The 23422-nt window shown below is 42.3% G+C and overlaps 1 protein-coding gene across 1 annotated transcript; it reads left to right on the top strand.

The window, feature by feature from the left end:
• Nucleotides 1-989: 989 nt before the first annotated feature.
• On the top strand, nucleotides 990-21718 carry LOC306785964 (rho-related GTP-binding protein RhoQ). Its single transcript, XM_079280568.1, has 5 exons — nucleotides 990-1702; nucleotides 2016-2074; nucleotides 11852-12016; nucleotides 14058-14153; nucleotides 15591-21718. The coding sequence occupies exons 1-5, from the start codon at nucleotides 1561-1563 to the stop codon at nucleotides 15750-15752; spliced, it is 624 nt and encodes a 207-aa protein (XP_079136694.1). The 5' UTR covers nucleotides 990-1560; the 3' UTR covers nucleotides 15753-21718.
• Nucleotides 21719-23422: the final 1704 nt, after the last annotated feature.

Raw genomic sequence — 23422 nt, 5'->3', positions numbered from 1 at the left:
TCTGCAGCTCCCCGCTCCTGTCTCACAACCATCCACACACACACACACACACACACACACACACACACACACACACACACACACACACACACACACACACACACACACACACACGCACGCACAGCATGTGTATATCTGTTTATCCATTCATCTCCTCAACCTCAAAGTCAAACCCTAAATTTAGAAGACTTCTGAAGTTTCGACATTGGGCGAGGTGTGTCTTACTGTCTGTAGATGCACGTCTAGTGAAATCAAGATTACATCACTATTGTCTTTATTTAGGGACGGAGTTTTTAAGTTACTTGGGGGGACGTTAAAGCCACGATATTCCTGTGTGGACTTATTGTATCTAGGCTATAAACTATAAACTGTATCAGCCTAAAGCCTAAAAGGCTTTGGAACAACCTGCCTGAGGAGATACGGCTCGTAGAATCAGCAATCTCTTTCAAATCACCTTTTTTAAAACCTATTTTTACTTTTATGTGACATCTTCGTCTCACTGCTTAATTGTATTATTGATATTATTATTTTATTTTACAAAATTATTTTAATTTGTATTATTTTATGGTATGGATTGCTTTTATTGTTTCATCTGTTTTATCAGGGTTTAACTCTTAGTTTGTCTTGCTTTATTGGGCCCCCCACTGGTGAACTTTCTTTTGTTTTATTGCCCTGCTTTTAATGCTTTGTCTGTCAAAGCACTTTGTAAACTCTGTATTTAAAGGTGCTTTATAAATAAAGTTATTATTATTATTGTTATCGTCCAACAGAGCCCTATGGTGTGTGTGGCATCTCCAGGATACTGTTTTATCTCCTGTGGGGCGACGCCCTTCTCATATTCCTCACAGTCCTCGGTTCACACAGCCCCACCAGGCGGAGTGTACTTTATCCAGAGCCTCTCCAGCAAGCACACCCACCTTGTCCACCAGCGGCGCGAGAGAGAGAGAGAGAGAGAGAGAGAGAGAGAGAGAGAGAGAGAGAGAGAGAGAGAGAGAGAGAGAGAGAGAGCGAGAGAGAGAGCGCGAGAGAGAGAGCGCGAGAGAGAGAGAGAGAGAGAGCGAGAGAGAGAGCGAGCGAGAGAGAGAGCGCGAGAGAGCGCGAGAGAGAGAGAGAGCGCGAGAGAGCGCGCGAGAGAGAGAGAGCGAGAGAGAGAGAGAGAGCGAGAGAGAGAGAGAGAGAGAGAGCGCGAGAGAGAGCGAGAGAGCGCGAGAGAGAGAGAGAGAGAAAGAGAGGCAGCAACGGAGCGGCACCCGCGCTGCTGAGAGAGAGGCGGCTGTAGGGGGAAACCCCGCATTAACACCTCTCAGGACTGAGGGGTTCATTCTGTCTGCCGGCCCACTTCACGGTCACTTTTTGGGGAGGACGCTACAACTACACAGTGGTGGTGAAAGATGCAGTTCCAGTCCGACTCTGTGCGCCGCGCGGTCCGCCTCCGATGCTGGTGATGCCCGCCGTGCGGGGATCACCGCCCAGCAGCAGCAGCAGAAGCGGCGGCCGCAGGAGGAGGTTAGGGTCAGGACAACAGTGCGTCGGGGGGCTGATGATGGTAAGGTCAGGACCATGGCTAACGGAACCGGTACTATCATGTTAAAATGCGTCGTGGTGGGAGACGGTGCGGTGGGCAAAACGTGTCTCCTGATGAGCTATGCCAACGACGCCTTTCCAGAAGAGTATGTGCCCACAGTCTTTGATCATTATGCAGGTAGGAATACATCATCTACTGTGTCTATGGGCGTTTAATAATAGCATCATGTCATGTTGATCTGCTTCTGGTCTGTGTGTTTGTGCCTTTAGTCAAATCAAATCCAATAAGAGTGAGTGAATTCCCCGTTTCCTCTGATACTCTTCCCCCCAACTGCATTGGCCTGCATCTGTTGCTATAATCAAAACCACTTGTTTGCCTCCTTCATAGCAGAGAGGGGTTGGGGGGACCCCTCCCTCCCTTTCTGCCCCCTCCCCCCATCCTCTCCCCTTCCCTTCCTCCTCTCAACATGCTCTTTGTCATTTCCTTGCAGTGAGTGTCAACGTTGGTGGAAAGCAGTACTTGCTGGGACTGTATGACACAGCTGGTCAGGTACAGTTGATTTTCTCTTCTCCCCTGGCTTGGTGCCAAACATGTCAAGGACACACACACACACTCACACACACACACACACACACACACTCCCTCTATCTCGGTCTCCCCATGCACTCCTGGGACCAATAACTACCCGACGGGCCCACAGGCCCCATATTCAGGCCAGACACTAAGCTGCAACAGGTGACGTTTTTTTTCTTCCACATATGGGTTAACTGCCAGAGCGTGGTGTGTGTGCCATGGACAGTGATGGCTAGTGACGGGGGGGTTCAATAGTTCTATTATGTGGAGAACAGGGCTCCTATGTCCAATAGTGATGTCACAGGTTTGTTAAACAGGGCTGCCCTAATGCATGGGCTTTTTCTTCACAATGTGCCATTCAGCGGGCAAGAGTTAAAACTGTACTGAAAACCGAACGCCCCCCCCCCCCCCCACACACACACACACACACACAATAATGTTCCCAGTCAGCAGAAGAGCGAGTCTGAACACACAAAGACAGAGGAAGTCATGTTAACACATAACAGACAGGCTCATTGAGGACAGACTGCGTTATTCGCCTCCAGACTTCAGTTTTAAGGGCAAAACGGGTCTTTTTCGCTGTGTGATAACGTAAGACCCTTCCCCAATGGACAAGGAAAACCCCCACTAACACCCACTAACATCTGGTTTTTGTCTTCAATGGTAAAGGTCACAGTCGGCATTCATTCTTGGGACAAATGACTCTGCGGTAGTCACAAATATTAAATCGGTTGCAGCTCCGATCGGCAGATGATGATGGAAACATGACAAAATGTAGAAAAACGAGACTATTTTTGCAATTTTCTGGTGCGATGGAATTCACTTTGAAGTGAATACATTGCAAATTAAATCAACAGGTATTTGGACAGTTATTATAATTCATTATGATTTATTAACGTGCAAAATGTATTATTAATATGCTCTCCTCAAAGCCACCAGACTCCAGTCAGATAACAGTCATTTTAGCTCACTGACAATGTCAAAACACACTGAACTTAAACTCGACAGAACAATCTTTGCTGGTTTTCCACTGTTCCAACAATCACCAACTCCGGTTTGAGAGTTTGAAAGAGAGCCTGAATAAGTATCATCTATATATATATATATATATATTGTATTTCTATATATTGTATATATGTTGTATTTCTGGTGTCGGGGAAAACAGATGGTGGAGGTGTTACAACTCGCTTGCAAGGAAGAGGAACACTGATTAACACACAACTTATTGTCTATTCTGTCGTATATATATATATATATATAGATATATATATATATATATATATATATATATACCTACTTTTTGCGTGTTTTCCGTGTCTAACAGAGAGATGCTTGTTTTTGGTGGAAAAGGGGTATTAGATAATTAGTAGGATTAGGATTAATTAGGATTAATTCATGAGGCTAGAGCAAAAATAATGAGTCAAGTTATCAACACAAATTGGTCAGAAACTAATTTGACAATCCATTAATTGTTGAAAAAGTTTGAAGATTAATTGAAAATGAAAATAATTCTTGGTTGCAGACGTAGATCATTAATACACACGTTTTAGACGGGACATTGGTCCGAGTATTTCATGTCCATCGCAGAAATATTAAAGCTGCCCTGTGGAGTTTTTGACCACTAGAAGCGCTATGGAGCAATGTTTTTACACGCGGGCTCCCGGTTTGTTTGTATCGTGTTCTACATAAAGGGGCCTGTGTACAACACTGGCAGCAGTCAGACTGGTCTCATCCAGCATTCGTAGCTACACCTATGAAAAATAATGCGCCGTAATTCGTAGATATCCTACAAACTGATTCCGGATGTTATCCACGTAATGATGAACGAGGAAATATAAAGACCACTTAAGCTAACACAGGGCGGGTGGGACGGGAGGTGGATTGGTGAAACGATTGGTTGTTCGTTCCCCGTGTGAAACGAGAAGTCAATGACGATTTATTTGTCTCGTAACTTGCGTAATGTAGTTACGCCACTTCTGTGGTTGTTCGAACCCAAACGACAATCTTTTCCTCAACCTAACCAAGTAGTTCTGTTGCCTAAACCCAACTCAGTAGTTTCCTGTTAAGACGGAAGTTTATTTAGAAAAGACTGTGTGCACGTACCGAGTGGAAATTGACCCGAGTTGCTGGCTTTCGCAGGAAAACGCACAGAAAATAACTTTTTGGTAAGAAATCCCACAGATCGCCGTGTGAGGATACGTCGCAGCAGTACACATAAGTGCGAGGCCTTCTGGTGAGAAACAGTGAATAAAAACACAAGAACTACAAGACTCTCTTCAGCTATGCTGTAAGACTTGTCAACAGCGAGCCGAGGCCTTTAACCCTCCGGTCGACTTAAAACTGTCAAATGTTGAACAGTTAACGCTTTCCTCCGGGCCGGATTTAAATGTGTGACTTCAGAACGAGTCACAATCTGCAATCCGATCCGTCCATTGGAAAGAACAAAAACGAGCAGCTTGAAAGGTCAACCGAGTCCTCTCCGCTCCGTTCATTCACCAACGCTGAATGCACAACTCCATGAATAGCAAATCACAGCCTCCGTCTTCCCCCCCGAACAGCTACCTGTGGCTGCGTTGTATTTCTGGTGTCGGGGAAAACAGATGGTGGAGGTGTTACAACTCGCTTGCAAGGAAGAGGAACACTGATTAACACACAACTTATTGTCTATTCTGTCGTATTTGATACGGTGTGTGTGTGTGTGTGTGTGTGTGTGTGTGTGTGTGTTGGAGCAGGGTTTCTGTTTAGCTGATTCAGAGTGTCTCTGAAATGGAGAAGTTCTCCCAGATGTCTGCCATGGCTGCTGCCGGCCACCGAGAGTAGAGTTACTGCTCCTTGAAAACGCCCCCCCACCCCCCCCACACACACACAGCCCCGACTCCGTTGACCTCCTTATGTGGCGCACAAGGCCAGCTGGTAATGTTTATAGCTGCAGCATCTGATCAAAGACCCTGAGCCCCAAAGAGAGAGGGGGAGACAGTGAAAGGAAGACAGAAAAGAGGAAGAGGGGGGGTGGGGGGTGGAATTGCCCAGAAATTGGTTAATTCAGTCCTCTCAGTTTCATTTTCCTTTCCTTTTTTTTTCCAACTTATGACTCTTTCATGTCAAACTCCCCCCCCCCCCCTCATCATCTCCACTATCTGGCCTGGGCGACACATGTTCAACTGGCTTCACCCCCCCCCCCCCCCCCATGAGGGCATTGCAGATACCGCTGCCCTGCTCCGCTGTAGTCTGCGTGCTCGCCATGTCGCTCCCTCCGGCCGCCGCCTATTGAACTATTCCATATGGAAGGTCTGCGGAGTCTGTTTTTTTTGCCGAATGTGACGAGGGAACAGAGGGGAAAGCTTTTACTTATTCGTTCAATCATCCTCCTCTTGCTGCTGCTTGCTGCACTCAAGGAAATCTAGCACCGCTGGCCGAGGAGGAATAGGAGGAAACAGTAAGCGGATGCTAAGTGCCGTGGTCGCCATGGCGACGCTTTAGGTAGAGGGACTGAGGAGTTAGGATGGTATTCGAACCTCCGATGCCCCAGTGACCCCCTAGCTGTACTTCACTTTAACCACTTCACGTCACTACCCCCCTCCCACGTTACTGTTTGGTACAGTCCGATAAGTTCTTTCTGACTCAGCAAACCAAAGTGGCCCAGTGACCCCCAGACAGTGGGGGTGGGAGGGTGGCAGGTGGGGATGGGGGTGAGGGTTGGACTGGAAATGGTTTTACGTTAATGGATTCGTCTGTCTGACAATGTCAGAAAATGCTAGAAAATGTTGTCGAGGTGAAATACCGAATTACCAAAAGTAATTCAAACCGGGCGGGGCAACCCACCAGTCTGCCGTGGGGGTCTCCTTTAAAGGGGCACTCCAGCAATTTAGTTTTGCAGTTTTGCACTTCAAGTCGCCACACTCAGAATTGGCACAGCAAAGGCAGAGATATCCGGACTTTTAGTCCCTAGTATGGGTGAAGCTCCGAAAACACCGGATCTTACACTTCCCGTGATGCAACCAACAGCACAATGTCCTGCTTGCCAACTGTACATTTATCAAACAGCTCAGCTAGTGTACCAGAAGCTGTATGTTTGTTATTGGAAACGAATCCTATGAGAAAGAACAAAAAACAACAATGTGTTTCTCCATCTCCAAATCATTTTGAGCTCCGACTGCAATTCTGAAAACTTAACAAACATTTAATTACCGTACATTTTTAAAGTGGTGCGGTAATTTCCTTAAACAGCTGGGCAGTGTAGCTTTTGTCAAATGTTACTCACACGGGAGAAAATAATGCATATGTTGGGAACTATTTTCAGCTGCGGATTCACACACATTTTGGTCCTCAAATGTGTGTGATCGATTCAAAATGAAATGCAGTGTGTGTGTGTGTGTGTGTGTCTGTGTGTTTGTGGTAACTGATGACATCATCAGGGACTTCAGAGTCACAGAAGACATTATACAGCTGTTTCCACATGCTGAGCACAATAGTTGGAGTAGTATTTCCCATTGTGAGTAAACTAACCCTTTTTGTGTGAAATCGATGGCATTCCCCTTTAAATATTTTTCAAAATTTTAAGTGATTGTTTTTTTGTCTTAACTAATCAATAAATCATTTCAGCACCACCGTCTTCAAAAATATTCTGTCATATCGTATTTCCCAGCTAAAGTAGTATATTGAGTAACATTTTAGGGGAAATGAGTTACATGAAAAGAGATTCATAGTTCCCTCAAATGATTCATAAAGAGGTCTTAATTTATGTCGTGCCGTGCACAGTGTGTGTACCATTAAGTGCCATTAAATGCAACATTAAACTGTCGGATGTTTGAAAGGAGCATGGCAGGATGTGTTCCCACCACACAGGCACAAGCTGTGATTAATGATCATTCATCACCATTAAAATCAATAGTAAAATGTTAACGAGCATAAATAGCTTTTTTTGAATCCCTGAGGTTAAATCCAGCTACGCGAAATGTGCAGATTTGCAGATCAGAGGTGAACTTTGTGAATAGCAGCGTCTTGTGTCTGGGCTTGCGTTCGCACCCGGCAGCCATGTGGGAGCAGGCGTCTCCGACTCTGGTTTACGGAGCCCCGAGGAGACGATAGGCGTAGGAAAAGGAGAAAGAGAAGAGAGAGAGCGGTGGGAGGAGGGAATGACTCACTGATATCATTGCACCCATGTGTCACTGAGTCAACAGAGCGCAGTCACACGGCGGCCTGAATGAAGACGCAGCCCTGGTGGAAATGGATGGAGAGAAGTTAGCGTTTAACAGAGAAGCCCCTCTTGTATTCTTTCTTTCATTCCATCATATCTGTTGCACCACCTTGGAAAGACTGCCGTGCAATGTCTTACTGATGCACTCATAAACCGCACTAATGTAACGAACATGTCAGATACATACATCTGTTGGAAACTTTCACAGCCGCCTGAGTGTAAACATTTCTGGACCGAGCGCTGATCAAACACGAGATTGAGCGGCCGGAGCTACGTGGGAGTACACAGTCCTGTCTGTGTCTCCTTATATGCACTCTTGAGTGGCTAGTGGGCACACTGTCTTTGGTAGTGTGCCGGGGGTGTGCTGAGAAATGTGCGGAGATGGGTCTCAGAGAAGCTCCGGGCCCGTTTACAGGAAAGTGCTGAGTGGCTTACATCTGTGTTCCTTTATGTCTGCGGCTCACCGGGGGATTGGAGGGTTCACTTGTGCAATCAAAGGGCACGCGCGCACGCACGCGCGCGCGCGCACGCACGCACGCACGCACGCACGCACGCACGCACACGATCCCATGTGATGGATATCGTGTATCTTTGGGGGCAGATGAAGGCACATCTGTATGAATGCAAAAACATACGTGCTGTCATATTTTCTCCCCAAGAGGGTAAAAGGAGCTGCATAACATTAGTGTCTAGGTTTGTCTCAATATAAATGTGTTGACTGTTACAGATTTTGCTCTACCGTTTACACCAACGTATAACCCCTTCGATATTTCCGGTTATATTAGACCAGGGGTCAGCAACCTTTACTGTCCAAAGAGCCAGTTTGCTCTATTTTCCACCAAATAAAATGTGTCTGGAGCTGTTCGATATCACAGCTTATATACGTTTTATATCTAGTTATATTATATATACAAAAACTATAGTTTGTTGTATTTATGAAATAATAGAACAAGAATAAAGACAATTATTGACATTTTATTGCTATTTTAACTTTCATGAAGAGGAGAAAAAAAATACACTGGCATGTGTAGGCCTACATTGAGGTCACAGAACTAAACACAGAACTATGCAGGCCTCGAGTCCTCCCCATAGTTGTGGGAAATAACTTAGAAATAAATATAACATATAGCTGCAGAAGTGAATCAAACACGGAACAAGTCAAGTCTATTTGGGTCCTCTCCCCATGTTTGTGGAAAAAATATGAAATAAAAAGTAGCTTACTTTGACATAAATATGACATATAGCTGCAGCCTAATATCTTAAAATGAGTGAAGATAAAAAAGAGGCAGTTTGTATTTAAGTAAGACTAAAGTGCATTTCAGTGCGAGGTCATCCTCTTCTTTCCTCAGACACGTACAGCCATCAACCGTCGCGCCTGAACATAAAAACACAACTACATCAGTTCAGGATCTCAAATAAATGTTTTTCTCCAAGATAATAGCCTATTAAATGATGGTGTTCTCAGCTGTTTAATGTGACTTGTTTCTGAACATCGCTGCAGAGTTTCTCTCTGTCAGGGCTGTAAGATGTGACTTTGAGCTTCAAACAGGACTGCAATCTGTGAGGCGGGAGCGATATTTAGTGCATCTCCAGCTTGATCTTTTTCAGCAAATGCTGTGTGTTTGGTCTGAAAGTGTCTTTCAACATTCGATTTTTTGTTGTTTGCAAATGTCTCGCCACATATTAAGCATACAGGTAGGCCAGCGTTGTTGGCAGTGAACGCAAATAAATACGTTAAATACGCAGAATTAAATTCTCTGTTTTCTATTTTCTTCCAGGAGTTTTCTTTTTTTGGATTTATCCATTGATAACCTCACCGAGTCTGCAATCACGACGAGCCACCTGCAGGGGAAGCTTGACGGCGACGTAATAGGATGTGACGCACATTTTAGTTGACTAAATATTAAAACTTTTTTATTTTCCGTGACACAGTATCACCTCAAACTCCAAGATATGAGGTGTTCCCTTTGAAAGATTGTCCACTGACAAAAAACATTAAAATAAGTTTAATTTTTTTTTTTTTTTTTTTTGCACAAAGACTCAGGGAGCCGCAACAGAGGGGCTCGCCGACCCCTGTATTAGACCATTGCAGGAAATACTTTAAAGTCTTTCCAGCTTGTTGTATCTTTCAGGTATTTCATTAGCACGATTAGCACCAATATACTCTCCTATCTAGTTATTTCATCTAGAAAAATTCTAAAATGATCGTCAAAGTTCTTTCTTGACCTCGGAAGCGGTTGTTTGACTAAACATGTGATTAGACAGAAAGAGAGTACGGCCATGCTCGCAGCGGTGTGAGGCCGTACGTAGGCAAAGCACTGCTTTGAGCTAAGTGCTAATGTTAGTACGCAAACATGCTCGCAAAAGCATTGCTAACATGCAGATGGTCAACACGTATGTTCAAAATCTCAGTGTAGCATGTGAGCGTGCTAACATTTGCTAATTAGCGCAATGTAGGTTACAGCTGAGGATGTAGGGAACGCCATTAGTTTTGCAGGTATTAAATCATAAAGCAAAGTATCGGACAAATTAAAATGTTGACCTGATGATGGCGCTAGTGGAAAGGTAACGGGATCACCAAAGTTATAACAATTTGTCCCGAAGGGGAACGATAATGATTATAAATGTCGTGGCAATATATCCAATAGTTGTCGAGACATTATGCTAAAGATCAAAAATGTTTTAGCCACATTGCTAGCATTGGCAAAAAAATTCTATTTTATTTACAGATAATAAACTATATCAGGATATACATCAACATTACACATACAACTGGTTTGTATTTTATTGAGGGTTAGGCAATGTTGATAAAAACTATCAGGGTGTATGTAAAAAATGTATCAGAATGTCAATATTTAAATATATATGAAGTACATTTTCTGGAAAAATCTATTTTCTGTTGCGTAATTGTTAATGGATATGATGACAAGATAACAATGTCTGTTTTGGTCTAACCCAGTGAATAAAGGCCCTCAACACATTGATGCAAAAATCACGTAAAAATCGAATATTTCCACAAAGCGGTCCTGCTCATTTATCAGTGCAACACAGCCACCATATTAAAAGGGATAGACACCACACGCTGCCCGTCTCAGTGGATTTAGTACAAATCTAGGTCTTTATGTTGTTCTTTCACCATATTTCAAAGTCAGACTTGTCACATGGTGTTTGCGAATCATCCTTATCCTTTGCCTCAGCCTGCACGGAGCACCAGATGGTTTGCATTCGTAACTGATTCAACACATAAGGGAGTTCAGATAGTGTCAGGTAAGCTGTCGGTCACACTTAAGCTTCTCAAATGACTCTGACTGTCAAAACACTGAATCATCTCGTGACGATTCCCAACCCGCTGGCACGCGAAGAAGTTCAAAAGGATGATTTAAAATTCCTGCATGTGCCGAGCTGTGAAACACTCTACTCATTTGGAAGTAAGAGGATGAGCAACTCGTACATTTTTGACTCGCATCCACTTGACCCACTCCAGTGGAGCGCAGTCATCTCCAGTACAAGCACGGCCGTGAAGATTTGTACGCCATTTTCATCATCTACTCCGATCAAATATAAAGTTGGTATATCCTGAATTCATTACACGGGCAACAAGAGATGACACACTCCGCCTGGCTGTTCGACTGCTGTTTGGAGAATGCTGAGCTCCTTTGCATAACCACTCCCCTGAATGCGTTTGTGTGAGAAAGACTTGTTTCTGGGGTTATAGCAGTGTGATCGTCTTGGACTGTTTAGCGTGTGTTTGGCAGAGAATGGGACTCGCTGAAGGCATCGGAATGAAAGGCTGTCATTCCAGCGCTTTGTCACCTTGTTACAACCGTCTCTGGCAAAATGGGATCCAATTTGCTTTGATTTCAGGGATGTGGGCAATAAAGTTTCCGAGGGAGAGATAGAGATTGATTCACTTGGTCCTATTTGGTCTGGTTGAGTCATATCGAATTACTGGAGATCCATTGATCGCCCTCATCTTCAAGCTAGCAGGCAGACAAGCATCCGGATTCGTGCCATCAGAAGAAGAAGTCGGAAGGGTCGTGAATATTCATATGTGTGTGCAAGTCAGACACTCTGTCAAGAGGGTTTATCTTCGGTGAGGACAAGAGGGCGCTTGATCCGACGCACAAAGGGCAGTGTGTGAATCAGCCGTTCGCGCCGCACAAATATGGGAGATGGCAGTGTGTCTGGTTTTCGGTGTCCTGTGACGATGCCTTGTGCAAAAGGACAGCAAGTAATCCGTTAGCATTTCTGTCAGCTCTCGCATGAAGATCATCCTCTTCACAGTCTTTCCTCTTCATAGCGCAATTCCAAAGTGCGGTTCTTCAGGCGTATCCTTCCTGTCATAATATTCCACATCATTCCCATAAAACAGCCAAGGAGATAGCTGAACACACGAGTAAAAGTCGGTCTGTGTTCAGAGCTCGTTTTTCACAGGCTTTAATAATTCATGAGCAGTCATTTTCAGATGTTGAGAAACGGAAATGAATCACGTCTGCTCACCTATCCGTCCTCCCCTGACCCCGAATGGTAACTGTTCCTGTCCCGTCCTCTTCCAGGAGGACTACGACCGCCTGAGGCCGCTGTCCTACCCGATGACCGATGTCTTCCTTATCTGCTTCTCGGTGGTAAACCCTGCCAGTTTCCAGAACGTGCGCGAGGAATGGGTGCCTGAGTTGCAGGAGTATGCACCCAGTGTCCCCTACTTGCTCATTGGCACCCAGGTGAGTTCGGAATACACCATTACTTCATGCTCAGCCTCGAATGACTGCTTATATGTGATTTTGTACTCATATATTTCCTTGGATACAATATCACATTTCTACCTGCCCTGTATCTAAATGACATGACAAACTGTCAAGTTTTAGGACCGATTGTAAAAGAAGAGAAATAGACTACTTTGGCTTTTTGCTGTTGTTGCTGTTGAGGATCAGACAAGCTCACTGTCAGCTACGATGTGAATGCAACCTCAAGAGGCCCCTGAGGCCTCAGAGCAATTTATTAAATTCAGAGACAAATGTGCACCATGGTTGTGTTGCCATGGGCATGTTTTCAAATCCTGAAGGAGGTTTGCATAATGCACAGAAGACATGGAGAATCACAAAACGTCACAAGAGAAGTTCTGACTGTATAGCCCGCAAACAGAAAATGCCAAACTACTGCTGTTACCAGCTTTTCAAATGGGAGGATGTGGTGCTTTTCTTCGTCATGTATTGCTGGGTTTTGGACTGTTGTCACCTTGAGCTCTGGCAAAATGTAATTGGCCTTTCTCACTGTTTTCACAAAATACAGAGACAGATTGAGCCAACAATCACACCACATTACAATTACACATAATTACAATGTTGTAGTGTTACAATTTAAACCTGAGCCATGGCAAAGAAGAGTTCATTTATTCAGTCAAGACAGTAGGGACCTGGCTGGGGTCCTCAGGCTGAGCTGGCTCATACAGGTTTGAAAGGTATGTGGCTTGGTACAAGAGTCCTCATTGCCTTAAAGGTAATCATTAAATCACAAATGTTTAAACCAGCAATTTAATGATGCAAAGCTCCAGAAGCAGGGCTTAAGTCTTGTGATCTTCAATCAAAGCATCACTCAACTTATGAACATGTTAAGAGATGACATCAATCCTAAAAAATGGATTATTTCTTAAGCCTTAAAACCCACTGCCATATGTCCAAAAAATGAGCGCCTACTTGTGGGTTGTTTTTGGTCTCTGTTCCCTGGCAACCAAATGCCAGTGCAGCCAAGGCCCAGCGGTGGTGAGGAGGACGGAGTGGGTGTCAGCTGATGTTTACTGCCCTTTTATCAGTTCCCGTAATAACTTGCTCGCTGATTTTCGGCTGTATGCTGATATGTACGCACAAACAGTGAGCCACGCTGCCACAAATCACACCAGTAGAGAAAAGGGTTGATGAAGGTCGCTCGCAGTGAGATTGGGCAGGTGGATGCATTTATCATCAGCTGGTTATTACTGAGATAGGGATGAGTTGTGTGTGCTGAGCATTGCAATGAATAAAAGAAGCGTGAGGAACCTTGTGGTTTGCTGTGAAATCGCTTTTGCACAAGAACAGGAAGTGTGGGCCAACATGTCTTTGCTTCAAAATGAAGAAACACAATGTCAGTTATACAGTTCAGCTCTCGTGGCTATGCTTAGTGTGGAGAAAAGTGCTGTAATGCCTGATTTTGATGTTGTGAAATCAGGCGTCGATGAGAAACTATTAAAAAAGTGTTCAACTGATATCCATAATATAAACAGACAGCATCCTCGGGTTATGAAAAGTAAAGCCAATGCGGAAGAGCAGAAAACCTGCATTCTTTCTAAAGGCCAGCAGGGGGCGACTCCTCTGGTTGCAAATAAAAGTCAGATTGTAGAAATGAATGAGAAAATGACCTGGTCATGGTCATGGTCCTCTTCAATACAGCATGACACTATTTAGTATTATGGTCCCATTGAGAGGGAAATAGACAATAAAGCAGGCTTTGCTTCAGGGCGGGGCTATCATGTTATTTACAGGTATTTTCTTTTTCAGTTCATTAAAAGATAATTGTAACGTTTTGGTCGCCTTAAAATGTCTTATTCAGCATTTGGGTTGTATTTAGTTCCACCCTCTTGTGTCAAAGTGACACAAGAGGGCCAAAAACCAAGATGGCGACCGGCAAAACGCTGAACTCGAGGCTTCAAAACGGCAGTCTACAAACAAATGGGGGACGTCATGGTGACTATGTCCTCTTCTTATGTCTATGTCCCATTATCTCTTTCAGATTGACCTTCGTGATGACCCCAAGACCATTGCCAAACTGAATGACATGAAGGAGAAGCCCATACCCACTGAGCAAGGACAGAAACTAGCGAAAGAGGTTTGTATATTTGTCCTATACCGAAAAAGACAAGTCATAAGTAGCTGGCAAAAGAGGCTAGAATCTTACATTTTCACTTTCAGTGCTGTAGCAGTCAGCTGTCAGGTCCAGTTAGGTTCCTGTGTGATGATTTGACCCATGAATGTCTCTGTAGGAATGCTATTTCCTCAGTGAAATGCCTGTAATCAGAACTCATGTACATTCCTTGCCTCGAAGTGAATCGAGGAATACATTCTGGGTCAACGTGAACGTCCAGAGGAGAGCCAGGCTGTAGGACGTAGATACCAAATGTGGTTTGTGATGAATCGCTCCCGTCAGGCAGAAACAGAGAATGCAAGTCAAACGTTCAAAAATGACAATCTAGACTCATATAAAGTCGATATCCTTGCCAACATAAGATGGGATTGCAGCCTTTGACCTTTGACGTTACTATTACCTACTCTATGTTGTGGTTGTAGATGACCCATTCAAATCCATGTCAAGATTAGAAATGCTTTAGAAACAATGCTCCAAATGGATAGAACCGTTTTTATACATTTCCTAGATTCGACAGATCATGAATTTGACTATCCCCAGTTTTAGCCTCTCGTGTAAAAGCATCACCTTTTATGACACATGAATTCCTGGTAATCTTTAAAAAAAGGTTGTTTCTGAACAAGGTTGTTTAACAACACTTACTGATGGTATTTTCTAACCCTAACCCTAACACAGTTCCAACTATTTGGATAAAAGAATAGATTCGCTGCAGAATAAAAATTATTTTTGGAAGGGATAGCTCGAGCCAGTTAGCTTAACTTAGCGTAGCATAAAGGCTCGTAAACAGGGGAAACAACTATCCTGGCAAAGTCATTGCTCCTGGCCAAGAAATAGTCCCCCTGTTCCACTCTTTATGCAGGGAGACTGATGATTGTTGTTGGATGAGGAGTTTTCCCCATTCACTCCAGACTTGAGCCACAATGGAACATATCAATACAGAAATGCTACACGATTGTAAATAGAATACAAATTAACACATATATACACGTATATCATTTGTTTAATCCGTGTCAAGTGTAAAAATGTTTGTTCTCTATTTTACAGGGGGTTATGTGAAATAGTCTGGTTTATATAACCCCAACAAATCAATGTTTTTACACTTAAACAAACAAGATATAACACGTTAATGAGTGGGCTTCACAGGTGCTGTTAGCAGGATTCTGTTAACTACAGAACCAGGCTAGCTGTTTCCCCCAATTTCCAGTCTTTATGCTAAGCTAAGCTAACCAGCTGCCGGCTTTAGCTTCCTATTGACTGTACAATGATGAGATGTTGTCATACAACTCTGGGCAGGAAAGGCAATGTGTACTTTTACATTTACCGATAATAACTGCTGGTTGACCAGTTTATTGTACTGGAATTTCTGGACTGATGGTCCGTCCTTTCTTTTCTACTCATTAGATCGGCGCATGTTGCTATGTGGAATGTTCAGCTTTGACGCAGAAGGGCCTGAAGACAGTGTTTGATGAGGCCATCATCGCAATCCTGACTCCCAAGAAAAAGAAGGGAGCTCTGAAGAGAAGACTGGGACCCCGCTGCATCAACTGCTGTCTGATCACGTGATACATAAACCCGGAGATCATTCGGCAACCAACCATAAACCAAACCTTGACTGGAGGCAAAAGACAGACAAGTGAAAAAATGCACAGACAGCGGAGTGAGACTAAAGACTGAAAAGGACAAAACAAGAGCTACTTTTAAGCTGCATGGCTCTTAAAAGGCCATAACTCTCTTCTGCTGTCCAGGTTGAGGATGCAGTTTACAACCAAAGGAGCACAAAGCCCAAGTCAGTCTCTTCTTCTAAAATACTTTTTGCCTCTAAAGTACCTTCTTTTATAACCATTTTTAATCATTTTTTTCCCCTGTACAAAATTGTTGGAAGCTGTCATGCGGGAAAAAACACAAAATGACATTTCAGTTTTAAGAAAAATGTTACATTTGAGTTCATATTGTGTTTTGGTTTTGAGAGCTAGATTATTGATTTGTGCATTTCTCTATATAAGAGCAGATCGGAGAAAGTCTGCAGCTGATAAATAATGAGAGGCTTACTTAAGTGACACTGTGACAATAGCCAGGATACATTTCTGGCCAGAGAGCGCTGCAGGGATAACGCATTTTTGTTAGCTAACAAAAAGCCAACGGGATTTTTCCATTGGATTTTGGATTATTGCAAAAGACAAGCTCTGTGGCAAACAAAAGTTGATAACAAAGCTAAAGGCCAACAGGTGGTTGACTTGACGTCTCAGTCAGCCACTTGTTAGCGACCGGCTTTTATAAGAAACCTAAACGCTTTAGTGGGATATTTACTGATGTATTGTAGATCGAAGAACAAAACGTTAAAAAAAAAACATTGACTTTGAGACAAGGGAACCGGAAGTACGAAAATGCCGACTCATTTCCGGGCTTTAGGACTCATTCCTGCAGCGCTCTATAAGGGCCCAGTTCCCCCCGGCAGTTTTAAGATTTGTGCTACCGAGAGTCTGTCGGCCCACAAAGTCTGTTTCCAGTTATTTGCCAATTGAGGACTTGCAAATGAAACCACACAAGGCTTATTGCATTGTGTGGGGGATAACACAAGTCGACAGTGAGTGTAATGCTGTTCAGAGAACACATTTTGGACCTAGAACTGTATGATTTGAAAGTTTTAGAGTCTTGTTTTTGCCTTATGAAAACCCTAATTTATAGTGTGGCATGCAAAAACATGCTGTAAATTAGGGGCTGAGGTCTTCATCAGGAAGAGGTCTATTATCCATTTTCAAAATATTAATTATTCAGATTTTATCATTCTCTAAATCTAGAATGTGCAAATATTATTTTGTCAGCCGATTACTTCTTTGGTTTTAATTGTTGCTACCCTGCAATAATGCGTTATCCTTTTATCACCTTCAAGAAGGTTTAGTAGTAGTAGAGGAATCTCATTTTAAAAATGAAACTCTGATTGAAATTCAACGTCCAAAGAATCGAATGCACACTTTCATCAAAATCCGATGGTGACCCAATACTGTAATGCACAACATGAAGCACAGTCGGCGCTACGCCATTTACCGACACAACAAAGCACATTGCTCTGCTTTTAAACACAGATTTAAACACAGATACACTGTTCCATCAGGCACAAGTAGCACAGCACACGATCTTACCACGCACAATCATCGTCTCGAAAACACTTACAGGTATCAGCTTTTCAGGAAATACAGAAAAGAAACAGATTCAAACTGTTTTGACAGGGTACAAGAAGGGGTTGCAGCAGCTGTTCGTACATACAAACTTTACCTACCGGTAGTTTTAATGAAAGTGATTTACACATCACCGAATCAAAACATGGGCACCACACAAACTAGTTCTTACTTTGAGATAAGTTGCTAATACCCATTTACACCCAGTAACTGTCAGGCGTAGCCGTTGCGTAACGTTAGCTTGAAAAGATGTTACCGGTTTCGAACGACGAGTAAAAGAGGTACAAATGGAGCATGGTTCAAACAACTAACCTGCCACTTTAAAACTGTTCAGAAATTATATTAAGTGTCCACTAAAAAGTCTATTTGACCATAACAACCCAATATACCTTGAATTACAACACATTATGCCAACGTTAGACCAAATTACTAGCTAACGTGAAATAACTGGCTAGGTTAGCATAATATGATGTTTCCCACTCATTCTGGATTATATACTACTAATTCTGATGTTTCTCTCTCCTTTGGCGTCAATGAATAAAACAAAGTCACAGCTACATTTACAGACAATCAGCACGTAGGTTTGATTATCACTATGCCACCTACAACGATTATGTTTTGGCAGTTATTTTACAGCTGACACTACAATGACTTTGCAAATTCCCCCTCACCCGTGGATAATGAAAACTATCTATCGACTTGTCCGTCTAAGATATTTCTTAAGTTTTAATGATGCAACCTAATCATAAATTTCAAACTAGCTTTACTGAGAACGTTTAAAGGACTTTATACATAAACGAAAGAGATGGATATACGAATAACTGGTGCAACGCTGTCTGTTGAAGTCCATCCTTCAAATAATAATTACCAAATTCAAAGTTATCAGTTATCAGGTAGATAGATAGAAACAAAATTAGTTTAACCACCGGCCCATGTATCATATTTTAAGCAACACAGTTGAAACAGAATTCATTGATCCTTGCCATAAACTCACAATCTCACATATAATAATCTAATATCTGAAGTGAAACAGGATTTAGAGAACAGCTTAAATATCCACGAGCTCCCAAAACAACTGTATGCAACAAAGGTTTTGAGCCTACATGTCTAGCATAATTGAGGTTGTGACCGAACTTTTCTTGCAAGCTCTTCTTATTATTATACATTCGTTTTGGGCTTTTTCTAACATTTTTTTTGTTCATTGAAAAAGATATTAATCAAAAGGTGCCAACTCTTGCTAAATGACTTGCGTTAATTTTGTGTTGTGAGTCAGCTTATGCTGATTGATTAAAGCTTTAATGTAAATGGTGCTGCTCCTCTCTACCCTCGCCTGCGTTGTTACAACTGTCTTTTTGAGCAGCAGAGTGTACTGCGGAGGTGAACAGCCTTCTCACTCGGACAGTGTTCGCTTGCTTATGTCGTGTGAAGGTCCCCCCCCCCCCCTCAGGATCCAGGACCTAAGTGCCGCAGCCACCAATGCATTCTCCCGTTGATGCTTCTCTCTTCTAAATAAATGTTTTTGATGTGTTAACAAGCCGGCTTTGAGAGGTTTAACTTGGACGGCGTCAAATGTGCTGTGTGGAACGCATTTGTGAGATTCACTTCTGCAGTGTTTATTCCTGGAACTAAGTGCATTCATGCTCATTATGGGTCAGACATCAGTGGGTCGACTTGATAAGCAGGTCAACTCTGAGGCGAATGAATACACACAAATGCTTTATGTTCATCTATGTATGCTCTGTTGAAAAAGGTTCCCGTTTCTTGTCAACCTCTTGAAGTTGGTGACGTTCCATCAATTGACTCTTGGTGCCACTGCTCAGTCTATAAAAGGGCGAGTTGTGTTGATCTCTGCAGCGCGAGCGCCACTTGCTGGCTACTTTTAGAATGTCCGTCACATCTCTGCTTTTTATTCAGATATTACAGGGCACTTTAACGTGCACTTTGCTTCTTTTTGTTTTGTTCAAGGTTAGTTATGACTCCATACCGGAGAAGTAAAAGAATAACACAATTTAAGACATATTCAATTATCTAACTTGCATTAGGGATGGAGAATGTCATGAAATCTGGTTTTGATCCAATAGCAAGTAATACCAGGGCGAGAATTACCCATACCAATACTTTTATTACTACAGGCAGTTAATGTACAATTGTGTATGGAGGAGCTGCGTGGTATAATTCAAAAGGTCAAAAAAAATCATGAATAAGCAGCTTCTAAATGGGTTTTCAGTACCACCGAAACATTTTGACAAACATTAAGTTCTTTTTATTTTACTATTCTTATGAATGTAATTAGATGCATGTTGAAACACATGATTATGCTGTTGTAAAATGTATACAAGAAGGCAATAAGAAAGGCAATAAGAAAGGTAAAAGAAATACATAATAAAAAAGGTATCCGCTAAAGTAAGACCACAACCATCCCCAAAAGGAGAGAAAGGAAGCAGCATTTCCCCTGAAAAAACAAAACTGGCATACACAGAGTGGACAGTACCGTCTGTAGAACTGCCTGACTGCCGGATGGAGGAAAGAAATGAGTGGAAGAAAGCTGAATGCTAAAAAAAGTTGTTTGTTTATTTGGATCACATTCTGATGTTGTACAAGCAGGAAGATGTGCAACATGTGTCCTCCCACGCAACCCATGATTCTAGGCATGAAGAGCTAAGGACGCCCCGTGCATTTGGAACCTGTTTTCTTGCTGATTTGACATAGAAAGCTGATGGATGAGGCATCCGATCCCACATTTACTATTGAACTGAATCCAATTTTGGAATGCTTTGACTTACAGAGGATAAACAATGTGCGTTACTTGTTCATGTCATGCAAGTGCTGGAATTGTGTAAGACGTCCGATGCAAAATGTAAACGATATTGTTCAGTTACTGTGGCCAGCCCTTGTAATGGTAATTTTTTTACGTAGTATATATTTCTACTCAGTATATTGTATTCATGCATAAGTAATTTTGCTCTGAACTTTGTTGAACTTCACTGTGTCTCTGTTGTGCAGAAGAAGAGTTCTCTCTTGCCTGCATAGATAACTCACTGTGTTGTATGAGAGTGTTCCAGGCAAAGGCCTTTGGGCCGCTTGCTTTGGTTGCTGGCCGTTTGTTTTTCATTGTTGTTCCGATCAGTCTGAGACCAAAAGTCTGAGACTGAAATGTCTAACATTGGTCATCGGCCCCCACCTTTGCTCAGTCTGTATAAAGAAAGCTTGTTCACTTTTTTCTTGGTTCTTCCTCACGGAGACTGTACGCATTCTGTTGTGACCTTCTCTGCGCAGAGAATAAATACTTAAAAGACAACCTGGTTTTCAGGTATTCCTTATTTCAGCATTAAAAGACTCACGCAAAGCGGGTATAGGAATATTTTCCACTACACCCGACTGTAAGTACACTAACTGGACCTCTTCACATATGGCAGAGCAGTACTATCACCACTATCAGAACAGTATCGGGATATCATCAAAGTAGAGGGGCAGCAATGTGTTTCCGAAAGTGAAATAAAAGGGACAGTGTGTAGGCTTTGGTGGCATCTAGCGGTGTATACATATGTATAGTTACAGATTGCAACCATAGGCTGTATGTAAGAAGTGGACGTCACCCATTAGTTTGTGGCCTGCCGTTTTGAAGCCTTGAGTTTAGCGATTTCGCTGTCGCCATCTTGGATTACGGTTGTCGCCATGTTGTTTTTTTGCAACCGATAAACGGAAGTTACCATATTTGGAATGTGGATGAACGAGGTAGAGATGGCGTATACGGCTCCGATAGCGGAAGCGACCTGTCAATCACAGTAAGCCCGCCCTAAAGCACACCCTGCTCAAGGGTCTATTTCACTTTAAATGGACCATCATTTACTAAATGAACATCTTGCTGTATTGAAGAAGACTTGAAACTAGAGATTGAGACTAAACTCATGTTTACAATGTAGAATCATTTTCTCTTAGACTTCCACACAATCAGACTTCTTTTTGCAACCAGAGGAGTCGCCCCCTGCTGGTCAGTAGAGTCAAATGCACCTTCATTTGTTTGTATTCAAGAGATTTCTCCTCATTCATTATACGACCTCTTGAATTCAATGATGTCATTTTCTCAATTTATAATGTTTTCCTCATATTTCTCCTGGATTGCCTCATCTTTACCAAACATTATATTCCTGCTGTATTTTCAGTGTCAAACTATGTTTTGTAGTTTCTGTAATCTGGACTTTATCACATCAACTGGCCAACAGGATCCACAATCAAGGATCATGGGGGTTCAGAGGGGCGTCTGTGTTTTTGTTGGTGATGTTTTATCCAAAGTCTTGCATGAACATTTGTCTTCAGACACAACATTACTAGAATAAAATAAGATTACTAGTATCAAGCCATGCCATGTGTATATTTCTGCTTAATGTGGTTAATTTCTCTAAATGTTGGACTGTTACTCGACTATATATACTTCTCAATATGAAGCAACACTAAACAGAACTAGATATGTTTTTTGGACCATGAATGCAGCTTAAGAAACACTGAGTGGCCAGAAAGACGCTGACCTGATGTGAAATGCAACAACAGCCTGAAACAGATGTTCAGTTCTTCTTTCTTGTGTGTTGACTTGATGCTGTTTTCAATTTCAGTTGAAGTGAATTGAATGATGAATTTCAGTGTTTCTTGTCTGTGCGTAATGATCGCCTCCTCTGTGTAATGAGACGACGAGTCATACTGGAGCACGTGTGGTAAAATAAGACGTAAAAGTGTTGTCTCTCATGCAAATATTTAACGATTTTTAATTTAAGCAGCAACAGCAATCGACAGGATATAACATTCTTTTTTTTTTATCCATCGCAAATTGAGTATTTTTAGGTATATACACTCAAAATGTCCCGACAGCTCTGGTGGAGATGGACTCATCCTGAGGACGGCTGCTATCTTCCAGATGTTTTTACGGTCAGGTCACTACCGTTACATCCTCACTGGTCTCGATGAGAGCTGTATTAATGAATGAACTTTACGAGGCGGTGCCAGCAACCTGCAGGTGCTGCATCCGCAGCTTAGGTCAAATGTCCACCTACAGCAGGGGTCGGCAACCCGCGGCTCGCGAGCCTCATGCGGCTCTTTAGCCCCTCTGTTGCGGCTCCGAGTCTTTGTGCAAAAAAATAAAAAAATAAAAAATAAATATATATATATATATAGGGCATTTTGACACATAACATAATGGGTGTTATTTTTTCCACAATAATGAGTTAATAAATCATGACGTGAATCGTACCACCTGAACAGAAGTAACAACACAGCACAGTCAGAAGGTGTAAAGAGAGTCAGTACACATCTACAAAGTCCTAACAAGAGAACTCAATGTATTCTTTACTTCACGAAAGACATTTTCACAATTAGCCTTAAATTGATTCCAAAAAAATATTGTGTTGAGCGCAGGCATGAATTTAAAATGATACCTGTTTAGCAAATATCACTCAAAGAGTATAATAATGATTGTAATAATGATAAAAATAATAATAATATACTGTTATAGTACTTTTAATAATAATAATAATAACTTCAGAGAGCACAGACCTCCACAAAGGTATCCATAAGCAAAAATAATGCCCATCCACCAAGTTTCATTACCTGACTGGTAGTTTTTTTTCCTGTAATCCTGCTGACAAGCAGACAAACAAACAAACCAGACTGAAAACATAACCTCCTTGGCGGAGGAAATTACGGAAATGAAACAGCAGATTTGAGGGGTTTCAGACACCAACACTGATCATCAGCGCATGTGATTTTTGGATGTTGATGCAATTTTGTTTCCACCCTGCTGCCACAAGATGGCAACCTTGTCTTTGTCACGACACAAAGAACTCCTAGAAACTGTACATCTAGATTCATACAAGACAATGCACAAACTGCACATCGGCATTGGCCCCTGAATGTGCTTGAATTTATATTTTTAGGCACAAATGTGATTCTAATTTCAAAACAATGCAATAAAATGAGAAAATGCAGGCAAGGTGAATAGGAACAAGAGGCACAATAACTCATAATAAGGTCAGATCGAAAACGCAAAGGTTAATGAGAATTTAAATC

Source organism: Melanostigma gelatinosum (assembly GCF_949748355.1).
Source record: "Melanostigma gelatinosum genome assembly, chromosome: 12".
Lineage (NCBI taxonomy): Eukaryota > Metazoa > Chordata > Actinopteri > Perciformes > Zoarcidae > Melanostigma > Melanostigma gelatinosum.
This window is presented reverse-complemented; position numbering and strand designations above follow the sequence as displayed.